General features: G+C 41.1%; 1 protein-coding gene across 4 annotated transcripts in view; it reads left to right on the forward strand.

The window, feature by feature from the left end:
* TRIM2 (tripartite motif containing 2) overlaps nucleotides 1-12247 on the forward strand; it is a 601585-nt gene that overhangs the window by 515076 nt on the left and 74262 nt on the right. For all 4 annotated transcript variants that reach the window (XM_069631297.1, XM_069631295.1, XM_069631296.1 and 1 more), the window contains exons 7-8: nucleotides 3182-3285; nucleotides 4608-4775. In XM_069631297.1, coding sequence (XP_069487398.1) covers nucleotides 3182-3285; nucleotides 4608-4775 — 272 coding nt within the window. The remainder of the gene's footprint in view (nucleotides 1-3181; nucleotides 3286-4607; nucleotides 4776-12247) is intronic.

Consider the following 12247-nt stretch of genomic DNA (forward strand, 5'->3'; position numbering starts at 1 on the left):
ACTTTTCATTGATACTCTGTAAACTCCTTTGGTGAAAGTGCTACATAAATGAACACTGCACTTTTTTGGGATCCACATAAGATATTTCCCTGATACACGTTTCCAACAAATGTTTCATCATTTTATTCATACACTTCCAGGACGTCAATACGGCACAGGTTGAGGGGACAGAGATGGCGGGCACTCCCATCTTCCACACATCATCTATGTTGCTAGACTGTCTCTGGGATCCCTCTGCGCCTGTGGTAGACCTCCCACCACAGGTTGCAAAGGTTTCCTCTTCCCCCTTGACAAGGTCAGGGCCCTGACACTGTCACATTGCATTGATCTTTTTGTGGTTGGTGTATAGGTGATTTTATCAGTGGGGTTAGGCTAATATTTGTTAAATGTGGGTTTTCGTAAAATTGCGGTTGCCAGTGTGACTGAGTATGGAATTTTCAGTCCAAAATATCTGTCTCATTTTAACGATATGTTATTGTCAATTTCTGTCACTGTGTTCAACTAGGTATCAAGGGACCACCAAGGAATGGGCCAAGCTCTATCTCAAACTTACCCGAGATGGCCCCCAAAGAGGCATATGTAATGATGCCACTCTAGTGATGTTGCTAAATCGTTAGAAACGTAAATGGGGGGGGATCTACTGGTACAGAATCTCAGCACAGCAACATTGCTATTTCTGTAACCACTTTTGGGTACTGAAGGGCGCAACTGTACCTTTTGGGTGATGGTCAAATACAGCACACTATTAAGGCACATCTGTGATAAAGAGAGGACATTGTAATCAATGTCATACTATATACAGGAATTGTCCATTGCATTATTCCCCACCTTCTTCATAGTAATTATTACTTCCCACCTACACTTCAGTTGTATGCCAAGTACAAGTTCCATCTGGAGAAAAGATGTAGTTATACCAAGGTCTAGGAGAGGGGTTAAACCATTGGTTATTTACAGAAGAGCAAGCAAAGAAGAGTACAGGATGTAGACACCTCCTCATACAAAAAGGATTGCCATAATGGCAATATTCAATGGTGCTTACTAGTAAGTAATGTCATCATCAATCCCACATTCTAATTAAAGGTGTATCATACTTTGGTGACCCAAAACGTGCTTTGACACGCCAGGACCAGTGGGTTGGGTTAGAAAAGCTAATCCGGTTTTAGCTGCATTCTTGCAAAAATTGCAATGGAGGACCAAGTTGTCCAGGGAAAGTTTAAATAGTACTAATTATATGTTCAAATAAACCTGAAGAGAAGTACAAGATAGGGTGTTTTTTGGAGAGCTGTACACTGAAAAGGGAATTTAAGGAACATTTTACCCAATGACATCAACGTTTCCAAACAGTAGGCTAAGGCGGTATGAAGATCCTGGGGCATGCTGGTGTGCACACCAAGCCGTAAAAGCAGGTTGTTTTACTTTTCCATGCCTATTTGTCAATGTCCAGTTGTGTCCTTTGCTAGAGGCCATATCTCCCAAACCATAAAGATCTTTTTCCACACTGTTCCTGCAAGAGTCGTCTATATCAGGAAAGGCCATTCCCAGAAATCTTTTAAAAAGAGAATACTTAAATCTGCATAGTAAGAAAAAAAGAGACGATAGAGGCAGTATTTGATCAATACATTTAGTTAACCCTAGAGAATACATTCACTATTCATGTATGTATGTATGTATGTGCAGTATTCATGTAGCCCACACCACGCTAGGAAGTAGAGGAACGCAGTAGAAAGGTAAATTCAAGAATTGGTGGAGTAGAATGATATTTGTTAGCAAATGCACAGCCTAAGTATGTTATAGCATTGCTGTTAATATTAGATTTTCGCGTTCTAGCTTATACTAGGAATGCATCACGCTTCTACTCTTAGGAGCATGTTTGACCTGAAATATTTAAACCAGTGGATTTCGAGGAAGGCTTTTGGTTGTTGGTTCATAATAAGTTTGCCTCAGGTGGGGGTGGTGGGGACTACCCCAGTGCCGTTTGCTCTTGTATTTGCAAAAGTTTACTTCTTGGCTGTTTGGCACCCCTGTCAGAACCTGCCGTTTGTAGTAGAGCATACCCGGCTGTATCACATTGCTAGATTGAGGATGAGGGCATGTTAAGTCTGCTTTGGGTTATATTGGGGAGAAGTTGTTTGTAGATCATGTATTTCTATTTTTCAGTATTTTATGTTCTTGATAGTGATGCCCAAATCATTTACTTGAATAGTGTGAGTGTAATGTTTATGGCTGGATATAACTCAAGAACGTTATAAAATCTCTGCATAGACCTAGTGTCGAGCGTCCAAATCACACACTGTGATGGACGTAAATTCAAAGTTTCATGTAGCACCTGGAAGGGATTTGGATTCCATTCCAAGACTAACGGGCATAATACCATCATTGTTCCCATGTTTCAAAAGGACACGGATTTCCAAATCAAGAGTAGCAATGATAATGGTATTTTCTCTGCAGGGATGAATGTTTGTGTTTTGTTTTAAACATTTTTAGCACCATAGTTGTGATGTCATTGGGCATCCCAGCTAATTAGTAATCTTTGAAGGTGTTCTTGCTTTAAAGTATCGGTCGATGTGTCCTACCTGCCAATCCAATGGACAATGCTGGCGCTACCAATTGTTTTACCTCGCTCCTTCCCCCTTCACTTGCCAAATATCCTTGGCCTAACTTTGTTCACCATACTTCCACACCCAGACCACAACCTGCTATTACATATCTCCTTCCCATACCCCCAATTACTGCACTCTTGCACCCACCTTTGCTGCTCCTCAGCCCTCTCTCTGGTGGCCATCGTAGGAAGAGAAAACGGGTTAGGAGTCGTTCCATTCTACTTTTTCCACAATGTGATTTGGCACCTGGAACAGCTTTCCGGGATGTCAATAGCTGGGACACCCTAGGTGGAGGGGGGGCAGGGGGTTTATTGCATGGTAATGTTCCAGGGCCATACTTACTTTACCCTCAGGCCATTACCAGGTGGTAAAGCCCCCTGTCTGTAGATTATTTCTGAAATGTTTGTCAGGCCAACACACCCCCATGGTTTTGTGTTCATTGGGGTTATTCTGTTATCGAAAACAGGCTCCAAACCCAATATAAAGCATTGTGTGTTGTTTGTTACTAACGCTACGATATCCCTCTAAATACATGTTTGGAATCTGATTCTTTTTCTGTTTTAATTCATGCCCCATTAAAGGTACCAAAGGAAGAAATAAAGGGGAATTTACAAATCTTCAAGGTGTATCCGCATCGACAAATGGAAAAATATTAATAGCGGATAGTAACAACCAATGTGTGCAGGTATGTGTTCATTTGATTTTTTTGTTTTTTCTGCAAAGCTTGTATTGTAGTGTGCTTTGGGGGGAGGGTATAAGACGGGACACGGGAAAGATCTTTCACATGGCTGATGTTATAGGAAATTACACATGTCGATAAGTGCACAGGCGAGAGGGTGAACACTTCTTTGTCCACCTTGTATGAGGCGAGTGATGGAAGCAGCTATGAAGTGAAGAACCAAGAGTTAAATTGCACAAAAAACACTCTTAGACGCATAAACAACTCTTGATTGGGAATGACGAACCAACATCGTAAGAGCCCAGAAATTGTTCGATTTTAGGATCATAGGGTCTTGTTACAAGTTGCTGCCACTTATTCCCCCTGATTTACTGTGCATGTAGGCTTTCTGGCCAAAGCATCCGTTTTTGAGCGGTGCTCCTGGACAAAATATATGTAGAAAAGAAATGTTTCTGATTTGCATCCCACAAAACTCTATTTTCACAAGGAAGAGTACTAAGGCAAACGCAGGAGCTGTGGGAAATGCCAATTCTCATTCACGAGGGGCCTTTCACAGTATGTGTTTCCAAATAAAAGCTAAGATGGATGTCAAGAGTTAAAGGCATTGCTCCTTAACCCTGGTGATGCAAGCCAAAGACTGGCATCTCTTAAAGATGTTTAACAGTCACAGACGCGTTGCTTGGAATTCCTCGGTGTGATACAAAGGATGTGCTTTGAGAGTAATGAAGCGTGGCATTCTGCTAGACTGAGACACAGTAATGTTGGTCACTGCACACGCAGACGTGATGTGGATAGGTAGCGTCTGCAGAAACATTGGCATAAGGCTTTAAGCTAGAACATCAGGTACAGGACTTGCCCCTGCACCATCCTATCTGCACCCTCCTATATGGTGGCTTCTATCTCGGGCTGCTTCTATCTCCTCCTTTCATCTTTCATTGTAGCCTGTGCATGCTCTTGCTTCTTTGTGAGTTTGGCCCAATATCTTCTGCTGTTTTAAATACGTTTTTAATAACTTTATGAACTCGAGGGAGCTTAAGGCCTGCAATAAATGTGTTTTTTAAAGACACTCAATACCCTTTCATTTGGGACAAATGTCATATATGAAATGTGAGAAATTTCCCATGAAATGTCCACACATGTGAGAATTTTCATCAAGTTGCACATGGAAACCTTAGGCCAAAGTGGAACAGTAGATGAATAAAACAAATATGGGCGAGATTAATCTGAAGGTCAAAGAGAGCACAATTTATACAGGTTCAGATGGCAACGTTTTATGGCGACTTCAACGAGTATGTAACACTGACTGTAGAGGAATTCTCTTTCTCTAGATATTTTCCAATGACGGACAGTTCCGAAGCCGCTTTGGCATCCGCGGGCGGTCTCCTGGGCAGCTGCAGCGGCCAACAGGAGTAGCCGTGCACCCGAGTGGTGACATCATCATTGCTGATTATGACAACAAGTGGGTCAGCATTTTCTCATCGGACGGAAAGTTTAAGGTAAGGAAGAGACAACGAGCCATGTATGTCTGCTTTCACTCATTCATTAAAAAATTGTCTGCAAACAAAAAACGCATCACCATACTTGACAGATACTTTTCATTACAATCTAGATGCACTGGACTTTCCAGAATACTTGCTACATATTTTTTCTTTTTTCTAATCTTGTTTTTATTGGCATTTGAACAATTTTGTACTTTATACTTTCATGTAAAAAGAGATCCAGGTCTTGGTACTTAAAGAAACTCTAGGCCTGTGTAGTCAACAGTGATTAGTTCTCATTTAATGAATTCATAAAAAGGTGATGTCGACTTGTTTGGTTTGGCACATACAAAGAGCTGGTGTTATATGACCAACATGAGTTGTGGACAGTCTCTGTTGGCTGTAATGTACTTGCCCACTACACATGTATAAGATCTGTGAGAGGCACACAGAAAAGCTATCATTTTCGTTGATATTTCAGCATACCTATGATGTGGCTGTGCCTTGGCTTTGGATGAAGAGGCCACTGCAACCTCCCTCTGTAACAGGGCTATTGCCATTTTGTGAAATATCTGCTATTAACCTGACCAGGTTATTGAGATCAAATCATTTTATAGACCTCTCTAATTATACATGTACCATTCTCTTTGTACAATCCTTTGTTGTTTGTTGTACTTGGTTATCTGTTGCTCTACCTATATGTTCTACCCAGGCAAATTCAGAAACACTGTTAGTAGGTAGATCCCGTTTATAACTTTGTTGCAGAATTTTCCAAATAGTTACATTGTCATTTTGTGTGACTAAAGCGGCTAATTTCATCCAGCGAGTTTTCTCCTTGCTGGCTCTATGATTTTTGACCCAATACCGATACTCCTTTTTCAAACGCTTGATTTCTTGGTCATCTATTTAAGATCTAAGGAAACCAACTGCTGGGTACATGAGAGTTTTAATAGCGGGTCTCAAGGTTTTCTTTGCAGCCGAGATTGCTGGATCAAAATCTATGCGTCTAGTTAGTACCTTACCACAGCATTCAGCAGGGGTTTTATATTGTCTGGATTTTAGGATGTGTTCACCAATGGAAAATATTAGTCTTGAAAAGGAGGCATCAATGGGCGCAGGGACAGAGTACATGTCCGAGTATGTGTCAATAAAACGAGGCAGAAGACATATAGATGCCTCTTTACCTTCACTTATGTTGTGGGGCGTCCATTGGATGTGATTTCTTCTTTGGGTAACATAAATGTCTCCATTTAGATCATACTGACTAAGAGGAAGATTAGACCACAATGCGTAAAAGAGCACACAAAGCGGAAGATTGTTACTTTCTTGCCTAGGAACAATTGCCATATATTCCACTACAGCCAAACCCATGTCGTTGACGAACACATAGGCTAATGTAGACATTGCTTTACCACAGATATGAGTATAGGCACGGTCAAGATCCCCTGGACACAAGCCATTAAGGCAATACCGCGCCATGAGAGTTTAGCAGCGTACTCCATCTGTGAGCTTGACAAGTAGTTGCTTTGGTCTGCACAGGACTAGATGTCATATGATCTCTCACGAAATCTTCATTAATATTAATATCACAGTTAAACTTTCCAGCCACAAAGTAAGGTTTATGGTTCCCGTATTTCTCTAACAGGTTCTCCACAGTGAGCGCATTCTACTTGGTGGTTTTACAGCTAGGTGGATCATAAACGTTTATGAGTAAGAGAGAGAGTTCTGGACAAGTTAGGTGAACACCCAGAACAAAGTCAGTAGATTCAGCAATTTCTAGGATCGTCCATGGATGGCAGACCGATATTAAGAGGCCACCTTTAGGACAGCCTAAGGGACCTCTAGTTGCGCACTTCAGTGACGTTATTCTTCGGTCCAGCTCAATTGTCTCTGTAAACCATGTTTCTTGTAATGCAGCGACTCCCCCAACAAGTCTTTATGATATTTGCTAAAAAATCAGTAGTAGCTCGTTCCACAACTTCAGCTTCTAGAAAATGCCTCTGTACTCGTTCTACTCCCCCATGGCCTTCTAATGAAGAGAGGCCAAAGGGGAAAAAGAAGAAGGTCACTCAAAGGAAAGTCACTTGCAAAAAAGTTATGATTAATTCTCCTGATTAGCGGGCTATGGATGCTATGCCGAGTGTGGAATGTGTATCAGACTCACCTTTTGAGAATGATCTATTGAATATTTCTACATATTCGACTGATACTCATTATGAATATTTGAATGAAATGGGGGGGGCCTTCAGAGGGGCTTATCTCTAGAGTCCCTGATGTATCGAATAAGGTGGTGCCCCTAGTTTTAAGATGTGATGCTACAAAGAAGGCAATCATTGGGGATAAACCCGAAGACCATTGCCCATTTGAATTCAAGACTCTTGAACAGAAGCGACTAATAAGTAATGTATTTATTTAGAGTTCAGAGGTTTGATGATCGAGCCTCTAAATATATAGTTTTAGATAATGATCACTTCATAGGGATTGGGGCTCATTTACACAGTGACCAAAGCGACCCAAAACCTCAGAGGAAGCAGGGTATGTCTAGGGATAGAGATAAGTCTAATTCACGGTTTAATCTGGTCCCGCAATCCTTGGCTGTGAAGAAAGGTGACTCAGGGCCCTTTTAGATGTCTCCTTTTAGAACGGGAAAGGGAATCTCAGGACATGGTTACATTGAATAGATCAAATGTATTGAGGTTATTCGATTCTATCTCGAGTTTGAGGGCTATACATTCTAGAGACATAGCCCAAGTCGAATTCATTAGTCCTAGGGAACTAGATAGAGTTCAGTTACATAATCCATCTAACCTAGTAATCCAAGTATTGTTAGCACTCAGAGAACAATTTAGTACCCAGGGGTATAATCTGAAGGAGGTAGTTACAACCCAAGCTGCGCATAAGGGAAAACCATTGGTGATCTCCTCCCACTCAATTGAAAGGCAATCTCCTTTTTTACCTTTACGAGTGACCTGTACACAGTCGACTCTTTTTTTTTAAAATTCATTTATTTTCAAGATTTACAATAATCAAAATGTACATCACCAAAAGTTCAAACAGAGCATAGAGCGCAACACTCAATTTTACATAGGTATGGAAGCAAAAGAAGCCGAAGCATGTGTAAATATTAAAACATTTCAGATAATACAAGACAAACTTCGTACCTTTCTCAAAATAAAACACCTAATCACAAAATAACTTAATAAAAACTGCAACACAGAACAGTACAAAAACATAAAGACAACACACAGACTACATAAAACAGAACAGAAACAAAACTGGAGGGATCCTCAGCTAACGCACATATACAACAGCAGGTAGTCGGATCCAATAGGAACAACTAATCCTCAGATACACAGTCACCATATAAATCTGTAAATGGTTTCCAAAGAGCTTGATACTTATTTTCCTTTCCTTGTCTCACAAACATCACCCGCTCAAAGTTTGACAATACCAACAAATCATTAATCCAATTCTCCACTCTGGGCTTCTTCCTCGTCTTCCACACCATCAGTACCTGTTTCACTGCAACTACAAGAGCTTTATCAACCCACTGTCCGTACCGACGAGCAACCACACAACGCCCCTTACCTGACAACAGCAACACCTGCATAGGCATCTTGGGAAAACTTATGGACAAGATCGCCTCCAGCCTATCCAACATTCCCACCCAAAATTCTAACACCCTAGGACAATACCATAACATGTGAATTAACGTTCCCTTTTCCTCCCCACACCCGCAACACTAGTCATCATCAGTTAATCCCAACTTATGCATACGCAATGGAGTCCAATACAGATGCCCTAATATTTTCAAATTAATCAATCTCAACCTGAGATCCAACCTCCTTCTATAACCTACATTCCACATAGATTCCCATTCTTTTTCCGTAATATCACAGCCCAAATCCTTTTTCCACCTCTCCAACGCTCTCCTGTCAGCATCAACAACCTTAGAACAAATCGGCATCAAACCAGTATAAATGCTTACCATTCGCGGCGATGACAGAAGAATCTGACCACCCTCCGACACCACTTCCAACGGTCCTGACAACATTGCCAATCTTTCACTCAATAGAGCTTTCAACTTGACAAACCTACTCAGTTCCCTCCCTGCCAAATGAAACGTCATCTGCAACTCCTCGAATGACAATATACGGCCATCACACACCACATCTCTGATACATAGAACCCCTTTCGAGACACAACTTCTCCAACAAAAAGGTTTATTGGCAAGTTGTAAACTTGGATTAAACCAAATAGATGCTCCATAGTGCAAGTACAAGTTCCCTTGAAAGAGATTCAACCACCGCACCAAAACTTCTTTAGTCACCTTAAGAGTCGGAAGTTTACTACCCCTCCCAGGCAGACGTCCCATCGAAGTAATAGCATGCAACGGAAATCCATTCAATTAATTCCCCTCAATGTGTACCCACAAGGCTTCTGGCCCATTCCCCACTGAAAAATAATACGCAGCCTTTTTCAAAAGAAACCCTCTATAGTAGCGTTCCAAATCTGGGTAACCAAAACCCCCTGTTTTAGTACTACGCGCCAAAATAAACTTAGGAATTTTAGGTCTCTTTTTATCCCCCCACAGAAAGTCTTGAAAAACACGATCGATATTGGCCAGCATCTTTTTCAAAAACTTCAGAGGCAAAGATTGCACAATATAAAGCACCTTTGGTAAAAGAGTCATCTTAATAGCGTTGACTTTAGCCCAAATCCACATCGGTAATCGTTCCCATCTCCTAACATCCTTACGCAAGGTAGCCACCAATTTTCCTACTTTGAATTCCACAATTTTATTTATATCCTTAGTCAGATAAATACCCAAATATTTCACATGAGATGTAGTCCATTTACAATGCCAGTCCAAAAATAACCACATACACAAGTAGTAGTGATTGGAAACACCTCAGTTTTGTCCCAATTAATTTTTTGTCCCGACAACACACTCACCCTATCGAAGACATTTTTCAGAACTACACTACCTCGCTCAGGATCTGCCAAAACCACCACCATGTCATCTGCATATGAAAGGACTTTAAGTTCCACACGACCAAACTTCAGACCCCGAATGCCTCGTTCCCCCACATATATAGGCCAACAATGGCTCCAAAGCAAGATTGAACAAGTAGGGTGACAACGGGCACCCCTGCCTAGTTCCCCTAGACAACCCAAAAGCTTCAGACAAAACACTGTTTACCCAAATCCTAGCCTTGGCACCACTCTGAAGAAAACTGATTATCCCTAGAAATCACGAGATATTGAATTTGTGAGAATGATTCCCTCAGATGACACAGGGGATGATTGGGCTTGGTTGAGAGAAATACCTTGTTGGGACGGGTATTTGTTAATTCTCTCTGCTGCTATCAGAGGTGAACAGGGTAGATCCTCTTCGGGTTTGCTGACAGGGTGTTGGAATGGAAGAGTATTTAGCCTGGAATCCTTGCTGCTCCGAATTTGTTTTCTCAACTGACATTGGTTTGTTCGAATAAACAGGGAATTTTCCAAGGGCACTATGCATTGTTAAACCTCTAGTGGACCCCTTTGGGTATCAATGTGAACACCTGTTTGGAGGGGTGCACAAACTTGTCGAATTTGTGTACAACTGATTCGGAAACATTGGCAGTGATTATAGCCGGTGATCTAAACATAAGGTGTCTTCCGTATAATCCGTAATATCCATCTGAGAGCTAAGGGGGGGGGCTAGCTTTAATGGATGATCGGGGGTTCTGTATGCTAAATGAAAGTATAAAGGGAGATATCCCTGCGCAACCCACTTGGCATGGAATGACCTAGTTTTCCATTATTATTTTTTTTGTTTCTCAAAGTTTTTTTCTGGGGATAGAAGAACTATCTGTAGCCCCACAAACAAGTAGTGAATATAACTTGCAGGTCGTTAAGTGGTCTCCTCCTTTGCTGCCTCAAAGTAAAGATATGTACCGGCAGAATTTGGTGGTCTTGTCTGGGAGAAACCATTTTAAATGGAACCAGGGGTCGTTATCGCCCCTGCACATGCGCATGGTTAATAAATATTCAAGTTCTCAATTGGAATTTTATGATGGGGATGTAGACTATACTATATGTGTTACATTTATGCAGTGAAGAATACTTTCTTTACTAAGAGCTCGTTTTCACATAAACATGTGTTTGATGTTGAAATTCAAGCTAGAAAAAATAAATTGAGAACTGAAATTTGTCCCTGGCGGCCTCTGACAGTCAATCAACTGCATCTAAACTGAAGCTATTAAAACAGAAATATAGGATTTGGCGCACAGGCCACAGACTCTGATAGGTTAGAGCGATGCGCAGCAAATGTTGGTGGCTTTAAGTTCTAAAAAGAGTGCAGAAATCTGGTACATTTTAAATTCATATAAAGGTGATCAACAGCTACCTGGTTGCTGAAGAAGTTTGGGTCAACTGTTTTTCAGACATCTTTAGTAACCCTGTGAGGCTGACTGAAGAAAAGGGTCTGGTGGAGTTGTGTAGTTGAGAATCTCTCCTTTGACCTGGATGATGTATTGATATTTATCAAGAACTCTAGTAACTGTAGAGCCGCAGGACCGGATGGGTAATCTAATGCAATGTTTAAGTCCCATCCAGATTCCTGGGTGGAAATTTTGATGACTTTGTTTACTCGTGTTCTTTTAAGGAATTCTGTACCACTTTCTTGGAAAAGTTCAATAATCGTCCCAATTTTTAAGAAAGGAGATAGACAGTCACTTCAGAATTATCGGCCTATAACCCTCCTTGACGCTGCGGGTAATATCTTTGCCAGATTAGTTTTGAGGGGTCTTCTCGAGTGGGTTAAAAGGATGAGGTGTTTTGACACTTATCAACCAGATTTTGTATCGGGGCTGGGGACTTCAATTCATTTGATGGCACTCACCTGATAAAAAAAAGGTTTTAAACTCTGACCAGCCGTTATATTCAGCATTTATTGACTTAAAACCTGCGTATGATTCTGTGGATCGAGGACTATTGTTTTCCAAGTTGTATCATTGGGGCTGCCCTCTGTATCTCCTAGCTACCATACGAGAACTATATACCTAAACTTCTATCCAGGTGAGGCTCAATCAGCAAGGTCTTTTGTCGAAACCAATTTCCACTAATGGAGGTTTAAAGCAGGGGTGCATTCTGGACCCTGCTTTGTTTAACCTCTTTATTGTTGATTTTGGTGAATATTTGACACAGGTGTGGTCCTTCCCTCCTAGATTGGGCAAACTCCCAATAGCTTGGCTTTTATACGTAGACTATCAGTTCCCACTGGACCAGGCACATGTGGGCCTTCAACGACAGCTTGCAATGGAACTATATGCATCTAAAATTGGCCTTACATTAAATGTAAGTAAATCTAATATCATGATTTTAACAGTGAAATGTTATGGAAAAAACATTCTTTTAACTGTTATTTGAATACGGCCCCTTTGCTGGTTGTAAATACGGCCCCTTTGCTGGTTGTAAATAATTAGAGATACTTGGGAGTTTGT

This window comes from Ambystoma mexicanum, chromosome 6q (genome assembly GCF_040938575.1).
Source record: "Ambystoma mexicanum isolate Mex_15411 chromosome 6q, UKY_AmexF1_1, whole genome shotgun sequence".
Lineage (NCBI taxonomy): Eukaryota > Metazoa > Chordata > Amphibia > Caudata > Ambystomatidae > Ambystoma > Ambystoma mexicanum.